At 37.2% G+C, this 14,658-nt stretch overlaps 1 protein-coding gene across 6 annotated transcripts in view; it reads right to left on the reverse strand.

The window, feature by feature from the left end:
- Positions 1 to 14,658, reverse strand: part of GPR180 (G protein-coupled receptor 180) — a 30,040-nt gene that overhangs the window by 14,948 nt on the left and 434 nt on the right. For 3 of the 6 annotated variants that reach the window (XR_004169274.2, XM_090129929.1, XM_031610601.2), the window contains exons 2-6: positions 13,095 to 13,253; positions 10,563 to 10,757; positions 6,609 to 6,789; positions 6,366 to 6,415; positions 2,540 to 2,697 (exon numbers count right to left, since the gene is read on the reverse strand). Coding sequence is in view for 5 of the 6 variants with exons in the window: in XM_090129929.1 (XP_089986055.1) it covers positions 2,540 to 2,697; positions 6,366 to 6,415; positions 6,609 to 6,789; positions 10,563 to 10,757; positions 13,095 to 13,253 (743 nt within the window). In the remaining variant the exon portion in view is untranslated. Of the gene's footprint in view, positions 1 to 2,539; positions 2,698 to 6,365; positions 6,416 to 6,608; positions 6,790 to 10,562; positions 10,758 to 13,094; positions 13,254 to 14,256; positions 14,625 to 14,658 lie in introns of those variants that run through there. The other 3 variants (XM_090129968.1, XM_090129946.1, XM_090129957.1) reach the window with 3 other exon arrangements.

Consider the following 14,658-nt stretch of genomic DNA (forward strand, 5'->3'; position numbering starts at 1 on the left):
TATGCATTTTGGTCAAAGTGATAAGCTTTCTTTCTGTAATCGCTACCTCTGCTCTGATCAGCCCTGAAAGTTGAAACTGCTCAGGTCTATGTGATGGAAAAGGCTTGTTATCAGTAAAACGTTATGAATAAGGTTTGTCTCTCACAGCAAAGTGTGGAATAGTTAATGAATGCAGAGCGGTCTGGAAATCTTTTGTGCTGAGAATGAAAGAGAAAAAAAAAAGAACAAATTAGGAGAAAGGGAGATGATGAATGGTAGGCTTGTCCCTCCTTTGAGATGCTACGTTTGCAGCAAGATTTTGCTGGCAAGGAGGCAATGGCCACTCTACATTGATGGCAACCTGTAAACACAACCTGGGAAGTTGGTGTTTTTAAAGAATAAAAGCAAAGAATCAGTAGCATCAGTGGGATGGTAGATTCAGATTCAGTAGATTCAGTGGAAAGAGGGGAGAAAACAACAAGAAAAACAAACCAACCAACAAACCCACCCCCCAAAAAAACAACCTGAAAACTTTCTGAAGAATGTGAATTAGAAGTAGGACAACAGCAGAACATCAATAAAACATGGTTCAAACTCTATCTGCTGTGTTAAGGTAACACATGTGGTTTCCAGTATCCTCCATAGCAATCCAGAGAAATCTCTGCTTCTACACATAGGTCTATCTAGTTTCTGGCATGGAAAGAGGCTAGCTCTTCCATAAGAATTTCTGTGAAAGAGCAGGACAGAAAGGAGATTATGTTATGTTATTAGAAGTGAGCACTGATCACCATCATCGATTGCCCTGTTACAGCAGATCCAATACCCACATCAATCTAGACCAATAAGCAGTAGACTCATCTAGAGAATGAGGTCCTGAGGTCACAGAGTTGACATGGCTCAGGTTCTGCTCCCCTGAGCTCAACAGTTGCATTCTTCTATAAGGAGAAGAAATCTGTCAGAAAAAAAATAGTACGTACTGAATATGTGATGGAAAACATGCCCTACAGAAAGGCTAGGGATACTCTTGGTGTCAAAGAACTTTTGCTGGAGACAGCAGACACTGAAACAGACTGGAGACCCACACAGGCAATGACATACTCTGATATCTGTATTCTGTTCCTACAGGACTCCTACCAAACCTGACATTCCCAACAGTACTGAAAAGCGAGATGTGTCTTCTCTCACAGGGAGAAGACAGCCAACTTTATACTAATCCTCCATCGGTACTCAAATAGCCAATGGTATATATGTAATGGACCAGTACTGGGGCAGCATGCCTGTATGATGCTTGCCCCTGTTTTCGCCACAAGTAACAACTAAAAAAAGATCAAGTTGATGATACCAAGTGCCCTTTTTGTGTATAGCAAAAAGGAAAAAACAACAACAAACTTTCCAGTCTCAAGTGACAGGATATTAACACATCCATATGTATGTACCAGAGGAGAGGCACGAATAGAATTAAATACTTTAGAAGTCTTTACTACCAGTATGTAAAACTTCTGGTGCTAGATAGATTAATTCCACCTTACTTTGACACCCATCTTTAAATTCAACAGTCCCATTGACCTTAATAGGCTTTGGTTTATATTCTTAATTAGCAAGAATACTGTAAGCTCCCAGCTACTCTTAATGTTTTAGCAGTCCACTTATTTAGTTTGGAAGCAGCACTAATTACAGACATTACTCAAATGGCATAAAATCTTTAGTATGATCTCTTCCTCATTACTGTCTCCAGTTTCTCCCTGTTCTTCTCATTCTCAATGGCTTTCAGATTCTCTTGTCTTTATGCTGTGATTTAAAAAAATTTGTTTACAAAAGCCACCACCAGGGTTAGATGATCTCTATTACAATTTACTTTTAAGTTACTGGTTTACTTGACTTTCTAATTTATATTAATAGAAAAACATTTGAATGAAGTTATGTGTCACATCATTTGTATATTTGCAAGAACAATTCTGCATATGAACCCTTAAAGAATTGCCTTATACTGATTGAAGAGACCATTAGACATCCTATTGGAGTGGTTCGAAGATGAGGACACAATCTCATATTTTTGGTGACAGAAAAAGGAATCTTTCTCTCATCTTTCCTCCTATGCTCCTCGTTGTCAGCACTAGTGTCACAGTTCACAACCATGCAACCATACTGATGACAGCTATTTATAGGACCACATTACAAATCAGATTGGTAAAACCCTGCCAAACCTTATTTTCTTTTCCTTCCAATTCAGTCTAGAACATTCCACTGATCTGGTTTGCAGCACAATATTATGAACAACTGATACAACTGGGAGTTCAGAGAACTGTGGGAACTTCTTAAGTGGTTTTACTGCTGAACAAAAACATACTGTGGAGCTATACCTTAAACTGTTAAAATAAAGAGGAACTGCTGTTACTTATTAGACTTGCTGGGTGCACATTGTGCTGTGGGTTTTTTTTTTTTCTTCTCCAGTCTTGATACTCTTGTTTCTCATAAAATATTGAAATTACTTGGTTCATAGTTCTGTCATACTTAATAGCAACTGTACGTTTCAGCATAAGAATGAATGTAAAATACAAACCTGTGTAACAACAACTACTACAGCAATGCCAGTAGATGTTGGAGTGGAATCCCATTGAAGAGGTCTGCTATGAGATTTCTTCATTCTGCCTATTGTCCAACCCATACATAGACTCAAGAGCAAATAAAGCATTTGTATCTGAGAGACTATGTCACACACTATTAAAAACAGAAGAAAAACATACAGAGTCAAAACAAAAATACACTTTTTCCTTTTTTTCAAAACAAAGAGAAATATTTACTACATCCACAAACAAATGATGGATATTTATGCCTCAGAATCACATTTGCTTATAATCTCCATTAACAGTTTGATTAGCTGAAGTTCCTTTGCCACAAAATGTGGCTATTTTGATCATTTTTAAATGACCAAACAAGCCAGGACCAGCTTCCCTCTACTTATGCTGTAATTCTGCAATGACATGGGCACAGCGCCATGTTCTTCCAACTTCTACTCTTGTGTCAAAGAAGTCTAAGCTCAGGAATCCACCTGCATAAACAGACTTATAAAGGCCAGTGGACTAAAATCATATGTATGTTAATCACACAGCAAATATGAAACACAATGAAATGAACTCCTTCCTTTGTTCCACAAAACTTTTGTTCAAAAATCAAACAGTGGCATTGTACTTCTAAATTAACTGCATTTTGTCTTAAGGAAGGCGTAGCTTGCAACAGAAAGCACAAACATTTGGGACAAATTTCACAGTCAGATACTTTAAGGGGTAAATATAATGACTAACCCTAGCACTGACTTAGTTTGGAGCAGTAATCTGTCTGTACTTCATTAATAGCAGACTCCCTTTGCCTCATTTCACTGTGTACACTTCTTTTTTCCCAGTCTGGAAACAACTAAAACATATTTCATAAAGCTACATTCTTAATCAGTGTCTCTAACCTGTGTTTGAAGCAGCATCTGAATAAGGAAAATTTCAAGCTAGAATATACTAAACCATTTGTTTTCCATCCTCACTGAAGTTCTGCTTATATTAGAAAGAATTGAAAGTTTATTTCCAGGTGATTGTTAAGCTTCAGAGCTTGTAGAATCACAGAAAATCTTGAGTTTGAAGCTACCCACAAGCATCACTGAGCTGGTAAATTCCTGACTGAAACTTACTGAACAATTTTAAAGCTGGTGTATAGACTTCAGTGCAAACTAGCTCAAAGCAGTAGCATAGCAGAGATCTAAAAGCAACTTGAGAAATTAGCTCTTGTGTAAATTTCAAATTTGTTTCAGAAATTAGAGATGGTCACTATGTGCAATAATCCTTTTTATTCACTTAATATTTTAGCTCATTTAAATTAGTTCCATACTTGACATTTCCACTTCTGTTATCAGATATAAGATAAATATTTCTACAGCATAGAGGGAAACTTCCATTTTTATGCAACTGCTGGAATGTATTATAAAAAAAAAAGTACTTCCACATACAATAGAAAATGCTGCCTCTGTACACAGATTAACACGCACACAAGGGATTTGTGTCCAATGAAGATCAGCTACTGTATTTCTTTGACACTCAGCAATACTAGCAAAATATGGCTATAAAAAATTTCAACATGTTAATATGTTACTATTGGGATTTATTTGGCATCCTCATGCTTTATACGCTTTCATACTTCTAACACCTTCAGACACCTTTGTTATTTAGCAAATGTCAAAGAGCTTTTAGTAGACACAAACTTGAAAAAAACAAACTGGTATTTTGGGGCAAAATGAGCCTGGAATTATTTTACAATGCTAGCTAGGCATGATACACCCTAGAAAAATTGTTATGCTAGCTCAAGGCACATCAAACCCATGTTACAAATCCAGGCTAGACAAGTGTCTGAATAAATCTGGATGCTCTGGAGAGCATTCAATCATTTTATTTTCTCTCCGTTCTTAAGATAACCTTCCCTGTAAGTTATAGCCAGACATCATCTTTCAACCTCATCTTGGATACAGACATTCCTCTGCTCTTCAGTGTAGTAATAATGCAAGTGGATTCCCAGGCAAAATGGTTTAAGACAAAAATCAGTACAGGCTTTAGTCATTGGTGCTACATACATCTTACCTACAAGTGAGAAGAGGCTTTATATTTAAGAAAAGTTGGAAAATGATGATCTTATGATATCTAGGATCAGTGTAAAGTCACAAGCTACCGAACTGATACCTGAATTATATACATACACACTTACAAAGCACATATCACCACATCGATAAACTTTTTTCGAACCACTCTGACGGCAGGACTACGAACAGGGGTTGGCCTGAACAACTTTTTCAACTGATCAACAGCTATTATAATACTATTTGACTTTTCACATTCTGATCTTGTCAGAAGTTAAAAGATTGCTATTTGAGATGCTTTTACGTGCCAGAATTATTCATGTGATTTATATGATTATATGATTTATTCAGATGAGTTAGACAGTGTCAGGTTTTTATGCATAGTAAGGATTAAATAATGCTGGGAAATGAACAACTGCTTGGCATAGCATCTGAACAGGTTTCTAGAAGAAATTCTGCTCCCAGCAGAATTAATGAAAATGGGATCATTTAACCAGGATTTCTGTTCTAACACAGGAAAAAAGATGGTAGCATCTTCCATCTCCAAAATACTTGCTATTCGCTATTCTTCAGAACTGTAATCAGTACTGAAGCTTTCCACTTTTCCTTCTGCTTTCTTACTGTTTTGGGAACCACAAATTTTAAAAACAGTATGAAAGGGAAAGCCTTTCAGCTGAGTCATCTGAATTCAGGTATTGACTCAAAGATACTATTTCATTCTTAGTAACCTTCACTGTAAGCAAACAGAAGTGTGATTTCCACTTCAATCCATACACGCATACACAGAAACTCTCAGATGCAGCTATTTTCTCCACAGTTCTGGTTGCGTAGTTAACACTGCATTTCTCAGTGGAGAGGAGTTATGGCTACTTCCATAGTCTCAACTTAATTTCATTTCAGGAGACAAGAGGGAAAATTTAAAAACCCAGTTGCTACAATGGCTGCAAAGAGTTCTAACCCGACTTCTTAAAACAAGAGTGTCAATTACTGTGGAGCCAAGTGCCATCAAGAGGCTGTTATTTCCAACTGCAAGTTTCTAAAAGAATTCTATGAAGGGAAGTATTTTTCTATATAGGTTGTAACCTGCCTGTGTCATCTCACTATGATAGTGCTGCTTTCTTGGCATGCTCGGACGAATCAAAGGGCAACATATTAGCTCAGAAAGAATCACTAAATGCTTCAAATGTAAAATACACAGAGCAGAAATAATAAAGAAAAGCAAACTTAGATTCCAATCTTGCAATAATAAACTACTGCATTTTGGGTAGCATTGTTATAATAATTCAGTTCACATGAGAGCCCAGGAAATCTATACAGAGCAACAAAAAACGCTTTGTTACCATCAGTTCTTTGCATAATTATTTTTTAGACCTTTCTAACCTTATCACTCGTGCTGTAAAACGTGCGTTTGTTATAATCAAGTTAAATTTGCTAATGAAATGACACACTCCATAAAATGTAATAGTTTCCTAAAAAGCTTCAGTGGATCATGCAAATTCAGCAAAACTCTTCAACATATTGAAAGATTTACTCACGTGACAGTTATGTAGGTAAATATTTGTAGGATGGATCACAATCACAGGGTTTTAAGTGCAGTTACTCTAAACTTTCTAAATAAAACCTACTTTTCAGAAGAACAGTTGCTCAATATTTCATGTTAGAAATACAATGACATGGGGCAGGGTAATGATTCAGTCCAACAAGAACATTCATTAACACATTATACAGATTAATGTTTAGGAATACATAAGAAACAGCAGATGAGCATACTCACATTCAGCCAGACTTCCCATAAAAGGTGCTCCTATTCCATCCTTGGAATAACTGATAACAGAATAAAAGATGATATTTTAAAGTAAGTGATGCTTAAGTTTGTGCTCTCTATATAACTATACTTGGGCAACTTCTAAAAAGTGAGCCCTATGTTTTGTAAGAATCAGTACAGGAAAGACCATGTACTAATCTTTAAAACACCACGTCCTTCAAGTCTTAACATTAAAAGCAAAAGTAAAGATACCTTGAGAAATGCAAGTAGTTGGCAAAAGCTGAACCAGCCTGCAACAATAATGCAATTGAGAGCACTTTTAATACAGTATGCATTGGTCCGTGCTTCTTAATTGTCTGCCATAAAGACTGTGCATATATGCAAGCAGTTACAAAGTATGCTAGGACAAGCAGGAAATAGAATTCATGTAATCCTGTGGAAAAAAAAAAAAAAGAAATACAGCTCAGTTTTCATACAGAAATACTATTGTTAGCAGTAAGCTAAAATCTCCATATGTTATTTATATAATCACCGGATAATACTAAGTAATTGTCATCCAAAAATGATAATAAAGATAAAATGTGTAAACCCTAGCCTATTTTATCCAGGAGTCAATGAATTCTTCCAAAAGCTGATTAGGAAGTATTTTTTACCCAATAATACCTTTTCTGAGCTTAGGAGAAATTCTGTTCAAATACGAAAAGCTCTGTAGCAATTACTGATGTAGTATAAAGTGGCACCCAACTTCCTGATAAAAAGAAAATAATTGCAGCCCATTCATCAGAAATATATTTATTAAATGACTCATTTTTAGTCATTTCTTTTTTTTTGCTACAATTTTTAAAGGCACAGTATGAAAAGAGAAAAAACCCAGGACGCTGTTAACCACTGGGTGTCACTATTCTTCCACATAAAACATTTCAAGCAACAGAGCTAACAAATACAGAAAACTTTCAGATGAAGTGGAAAGAAAAAAAACGAACAGAAAATTAATAGAGTGGTTTTTTTTTTTTGCACCAATCTAAAAAAGAAATGTGCAAAGTTTCTGATATCTATAAAACAGAAGCTGTTTGACTTTCAGTCTAGCAGTAGTTGGGCAAGATATTGCTCTGAAGACCTGGATCCTGGCCTCTGTTATCTAAAAACAGTAGAACACACTATATGAGCTAACAGAGAGTAAAAAAGCCAAGGAACCATAAGTTAAAATGGGCAAACAGGAATTCTACACAGAAAACTTCTGTTTTTCCTCTCCAGCCTTCCTCGAAACCATGCAGTGCCTGCAGAATCAGGCTTTATTTCCAGCAAAACAACTCTTAATAACTTTCAGCCAGCTTCCACCAGAGATGAAAAACAGCCTTCAATATGTAAGCTGAAGATCATTAGAACTAGATGAGTTCTTAATATTTGCTAGTACTATAACTTCTATGGCTAAAATGCATACAGTGAAACAGGAGACAAAGACCATATGTTCACAAAGAATCACTAAAAATCTAACACTTGAGAGCCACTGTGCCTCCCTTGTATACCTCTGCCTAATCTATGATTGACCAAAAAAAAGCATTTTTAGGACAAAATCTTTTATTCTTTTCACTTTTTAATCTGTTTTCAGGTTGGACGGTAGGAAATACTACTTCCCTGAAAGAGTGGTGAGGCACTGGAATGGGCTGCCCAGGGATGTGGTGGAGTCACTGATTCTGGAGATGTTCATTTAGATGTTGTACTGAGGGACATGATTTAGTGGGCAATATTGGTGGTGGGTGGACAGTTGGACTGGATGATCTTTTTCAGCCTTGGGGATTCTATGATTTTTCAGCCACCCACCAAAGTTGGAAAGGATTATGTAGATATGCTATTTCTCATCATGATGATTGAGTGCACTTTAAAAACTCTTTTAGGAAAAAAAGAAAGGCTTTTAACAATAAGCATTTAGGATAGAAAGCTCTTTGCCACTAGAGAGAAACTGTGGCGATTGGTGTGAGACAAAAAAAAAACCAACAAAACAATCAAACCCACAACCAAAAACACTCCACCAAAAAAAACAACAGAAGTGATTTTCAAGCTCTCTTTTTAAGTTTTCCTCCTTCCACATCACTTCGAGCTGGGGAAATAGCTCTTCATCAGGGAATGCAGTGATAGGACAAAGGATAATGGTTTTAAATGAAAAGACTGTGGATTTGAATTAGACATCAGGACAAAATTCTTCACTCAGAGTGCAGTGAGGCACTGCAACAGGTTGCCCAGAGAAGCTGTTGGATACCCATTCTTAGAAAGCCAAGCCTGGATGGGGCTTTGAGCAACCTGATTTAATAGAAGATGTCTCTGCCCACATCAGATAGTTGCAAATGGATGATCTTTAATGTCCCCTCCAACACATTCTGACACAGAAAATAAAACATGTATGTTCATTTCAAGTTCCTAACTTCAAGATCATCCAGATGATGTTCACCTGGTCAGCTGCTCTTGGAAGCTTTAGATCCCACTGCAGGTCTTATCTAAATATCTATCTTACTATGTAAAATGTTAAAAATTTCTTGCTAGGGACTGGAAACCAGGCCTCCTTCTCACAAAAAGTAAACACCCTAATCAGAAAGTTATATTTGCAAGTTCTTTCCTATACTTTCTTTATAGTCATGTAATTTTGAGAATGCTTCATGGCAGAGACACAATTTTATGGACTAGAGTAAAGAGTGACTTAACTGGAACCATCTGTAGCTAAGCAGATGTTATCCCCCTCAATGAAAATAAAATACAAAAAATGAACCTGGATCTCTTCTCTGATGGTCTAATGTTCTAGAGAGAAGAAATCCTCCTCGGTTCTTTGAAAAGTAGACATAGGCATGTCACTTCAGGATTCCTGGCAGTGTTGCTGTTTTTCATTCTGAATAAAGAGGTGTTCATCTGCAACCATGGAAGACGTGGCATGTAAAGCTCATCCTATTTCCTACTTCCTACAGCTTCATTATAGATCTACTTACATGGCATGCAAGCTTTTCTGAGTTCTGCTTCCTAATTTTCAAAATCTTCATTAAAAAAAATACAGAGAGCTGAGGTGTCTCCCTAGGAGGTCTGTACATTACTTAAAAGCCACATAATGCTAAATTAAAGGCCACTGTCTCTCAATTTAGCAAAAGAACACGATAACTACTTTTTGAGTATAAGTGAATTAACTTAGAATTTACTTCTGCATACAACATTCACCAAATTAGAACTACCAACCACATTTGCAGAGTAAGAAGCGCAACTGAGAAGAGGTAAGTCAACCTGTAAGTCTGGAGAAACAGTTGATAAGTAGCTTTCTTACAGGTTCCTCTGAAAGTTTCAGTGTGAAGATTTTCCTCCCTTCAACAAGGAACCCGCCTTCGTTCCCTCTACATTCTGTGGATACCAGTTAAGACAGCAGTGCTAAGAACTGTGTGCTCGGCTATAAGGCTAGACCTGAGTATATAGGCTACATCACTATATGAAGACAGACTAAGCCTTCTGGGCTCTTTCTATATTACAAGCAAAGTCAGTGACATGTTATCTAGGCCTTCCAAAGCAGTGAAGCTAAGCACTAGATTTCAGTTGATTTGGGTTGGCCAGAGTGTCACACAATTTTATGTATGCTTATCTTCTGCTGCTGCCTTGAGTCATTTCCAAAAGTTTTTCTCTGCAGGTCTAAAGACTTAAATTCGTATTTTTTAAATAAAAAACTTAGGATTGAAACATTTCACAGTGTGCAGCCTGTGAATAACAAATTTGGAAAGACCTAGATGGTGAACTAACACTGTACTGGCAAAAAGTTTATGTTGTGCATGAACTCATATTGCACAGATTCAAGTCTTACAAAGTCTAGCTAAGGAATTCCACACATTAAATAAACAAATACATTAAAATCAGGGATTCAATTCACAATCAATTGGAACAATTTCAATAGAAAAAAAAAAAACAATGTATAAGCAAACATATCAACACAATCTTTTCTTGTGTATTATATCTGTAATTAGGTAAATTTTGGTAAGTCAGCCTAGAGAAAGGGAAGGATTTTTCCCTAATATCAGAAAATGAACTTAAGTTTACTCTTCTTTTAGAAAGTCAGATCTGAAATGTAAAGGATTCTGCTGTCCTTTCCCCAGTAGCATATTTTCACAAGCATAGTAAGTACTAACTTGTTTGGGAGATCAGATCCTTAACTTACAAATCTAATTTTAAGAAAAGAAATCTTACCAGACTCCCCTGCGCTAAAGTGATCTAATGGATTCCCTTCTGCATCTGGATTTAGTAAGACCATTTCAAACTGAATATCCTCGGATTCAGAATAATTCTCCTCGCAGGTAAACTTGTCTACATAAAACACATACCATGTTTCCGGGTAAGGAATCTGGGACACTGTCAGATTTTGCTCTGTGTGGTTCACAGTCACTTTGGAAGAAAAAAAAAAAAAACAACAAAAAAGGAGTAGAGACTTGATTAACTTGTTTTTATAAACCTTATACTTAAATGGAGATAGAATTTAAATAGACAACATTATTTACAGCTTATGAACTACAAACAGTGCAAAACAGTCTTTGCTTTGAAGCCCACCACAACAACTGAGATGAGACTTCCAGTCTCATCTTTGGTTTCAACTAGGTGCAGACAATGGCTGGTGAAGATATGAACTGTGTTCCATTTCTCAACTTTTGGGTTTGGTAGGATGGATCCATTCCACCAGAAGCTAGTAACTGCAAACAGTATCACCTTCAGCACATTTCTGTTCTCTGGTACAGTATCAGTGAGACTATGTTTTCTGTATTAACCAAGAGATACTTACTCATTAAAAAATATATATGTTTGTGAAATTGATTCTACCCCATTTTCAAAGATATTTAGTGCACAGAACAAGAACAGCCACACGCAACACCACTACTTGATGAGCACTCTTTGAAAATGCAACTTTGCATTCCCAAACCGACAGAGACAAATTCAACAGACATTAAGGGGCTGAGGTCACTGTCTGAAAAAAAAAAAATACACATTTCAAATCAATGACATTAAAACTAACTATGCAGGACTGAAAAATTTTATCTGCTTACTGATGTCAGCAGTATTTTTCCTAAAATCAACTGTTAACCATTGGACAAGCTCTCCAAAATAAATTTGCTGCATACCAAATATGTGGCTCTGTATGTTTGAGTGAAACTACAACAACTGTAAGCACTGTTACACTGGTTACTGAATTAATTAATGAGTGTAACAGTGATCATTGCTTATCAGCTCTACCATAGATGAAAGTTGTTTCTGTAGAAGAACTGAAAGTGTAACTACTGGACTGTTGATAGATTCATTTTAATATTTTAAGTTCATTAAAATTCTACAAAAGCTGGTTTTTATGCAAACCTTTTTCTATAAGAGAAAACTACAAATATCGGCATAAATCAACCCCCAGCAAACTCATTATCTCTAAACCTGTAGTAGACAAAATTCAAAATTAATTTCTAATTTAAAGGCAACTTATGAGAAACATTTATACAATTTAAACAAACTTGTTTCAAATTATGTTCTGTTCTTTGAAAGCATATGCTTCCTGGATCAACAGTTGGATCCAGGAAGAAATATATGACACAGCTCTCTGCAGCAATTGTCATGAAATACAAACATGGACAACACATGAAGCAGAAAAAAAATGTGTTCTGATTAAGGCTGTTGTTCTGTGTAGCTAATACTAAGCAAGTGTTCCATTTCAGAACAGTGTATCTTATAAATTAAATATTCAAAATGAAAGAGCTCCTTTAAAGAAAGCAACTTTTGTAACGATAGATTAATGATTTCATACGTAGCCTAATTAAAACAAAAAAAAGTTAAATGGCATGTAGAAGGGGTAGCTCTACTCTCCATTCATACTCTCAGTTGAATTTTGGTATAGCCTTAACTACATAAAGACTAGGGATTGTGTTTTCCATCAAACCTGCAAGCTAACTTGTAGGATGTGAAGTAAAATTAAATAAGGATACAATTGATTTTGCTCTTGTACATCAGAGTGACAGGTTTGTGCTATCACAATATCCTTTTCGCTTTTTCTTTCCCTTGTAAAGTGTTATTTTCCATGAAACTGGGAAGAGAAGCCTCCTGACAAGTAAGAACTGGAAAAAGGTTTTACTGCGTGCTTGGTGTATACACTCCTATCTTACAAGCATTCATTTCAGAGGTTTAATGCTAACGTCCGAAGGCCCCATTGGTTTGAGTCTTTTTCATTCTACTGCAATAAAAGTGATAATTCAAACTGCACATTTGACTACATCATCCATTTTGTTCACTCTAACTACTTCAGTTTCACCTTGTAAGAGCATTCTTTCCAATTCTTCATACATTAACCTTTTTACAGAAAGGTCTGAGATTTAAAAAAAACAACAAACTTTTTACTTTCACTCCAAGCAGAATTATAGAAGACTTCTGTACTCAATGAGTAAATGCAAGCCTGAACCTCATTTTTAAGCTGTGTGCAAATGAGAGCATGAGAACAGAACTTGTCATCAAGTTTGCAGTAATGTCACTGCTTGTCAAGGACTGCCATTTTCCAGTGGTCTATTGAATTATAACTTGCAAACAAAGTCTTCTGATGCGATACAAAGAAGCAATTGCACTCCTTGTAATCTTTTTTAATTACAGAAGGTCAAAGTTCTACCCTGACTTAAGCCCATGCAAAGTCCAAATTCACTGACACATGGAGTTTCTAAATACACATATAACTTAATTCATAATGGGAAGATAGAAACTCACTTGTCAGTTGAGCTTTAGAGAATTTCTCTGTACAGCTGTGATCCTGGATGTGATTCTGTAGCTTCTCCCACTCCTGTGCTTGAAACAGGTGAAGTCTGGCTTCTTTTGTCACAGCTGCTGCTACATTGGTGATTCGGACACACAGAACAGCATGGTCACCTTGACATTTAAAAAACAGAATCAACTGCTCTGCCCTGATGCAAGTCATAAGAACAGAAGGTTAGCACAGCAGAAAGTTTTATTAAGTAAGCTCACCTCACTTCTAAGTTTTTTTTTTTTTTTTTTTTTTTTTTACCATTTTCCATAAACGTTTGTACATTTTCACTATTTCTCTACATTTCAGTAACATAGTACGAAAACAGCACTTAAAAAAACTTTTAACATAACCCAAATGGCATTAACCTTCTTTACTTCCCACTGCTTTCTTCTTTTTCAAACGGACTTCCAGACCATATTTTTCTTCCTTCCACCCACTTTTTTTCCCCCCAAGATTTCCAAGGCATGATTACAAGCACCACAGGGTACCTCCAGGGTCAAATACCCGAAGAATTCGAGTCAATGGATCTTTATGTTATTGACTGATTAGAGTTAAAACACTTGATTATAAGACAAAGGAGTAAAACCATATCATTGGATCATAGAATGGCCTGGGTTGAAAAGGACCACAATGATCATCTAGTTTCAACCCCCTGCTGTGTGCAGGGTCACCAACCACCAGAGCCACATCCAGCCTGGCCTTGAATGCCTCCAGGGATGGGGCATCCACAACCTCCTTGGGCAACCTGTTCCAGTGTGTCACCAGCCTCTGTGTGAAAAACTACCTCCTAATATCTAACCTAAACCTTCCTTGCCTCAGTTTAAAACCATTCCCCTTGTCCTATCACTATCCACCACTATATTTACAAAGAAAATCAAACTTCAAAAGTGCTATTCTGTGCGAGTTCCTGCAGGCTGCACCTTGACACTGACACACGTTTCAGCCATTGCAGAATTAGCTTAAGACAATGGATGCTGTCTGATAATTCTATGGTCCTTAAAGCTATCTTGATGAATTCTATCACTGTGCAGATAACCACGGATTGTTTGAACAGTTTCCCGGATTAAAAGATGGGATTATTCGGGGAGAAGGAATCAGCTGGTGCTGCAAAAAGTCCAAGTTTACTTGAAGCGAGGCAAGTTTGGCAGCTTTACGTCGACTTCAGCCTGTCAGAGCAGTCACTGGGAAAAGGCAATGAAAAACAAGCAGCAGGTTGCACAGAAGCCCACGTGGCCTCGCTGGCACCAGCAGCAGCAGCAGCAGCAGCCCCGTGCGCTGTAGACGTTCACAGAGCGGCAGGAGCGTTTCTAAGGGAGCAGACAACCTCAGCTCGCGCAGCGCCATACAACAGAACGCCGCTCACCTGGGAGCCCGGCGTTCTTCTCTCAGCTTTAAGCACCGCTTTCACCTTCCCCCCAGACCTACTTAGAACGCTTCTACGTTAACCTTCTAGGACAGCGATAAGTGCTTCCCCACCGCCCCACGAGCTGCCCCCACCCCACCCCACCCCACCCATGGTTTCCCTTC

Source organism: Phasianus colchicus, chromosome 1 (genome assembly GCF_987193195.1).
Source record: "Phasianus colchicus chromosome 1, bPhaCol1.hap1.1, whole genome shotgun sequence".
Classification (NCBI taxonomy): Eukaryota; Metazoa; Chordata; class Aves; order Galliformes; family Phasianidae; genus Phasianus; species Phasianus colchicus.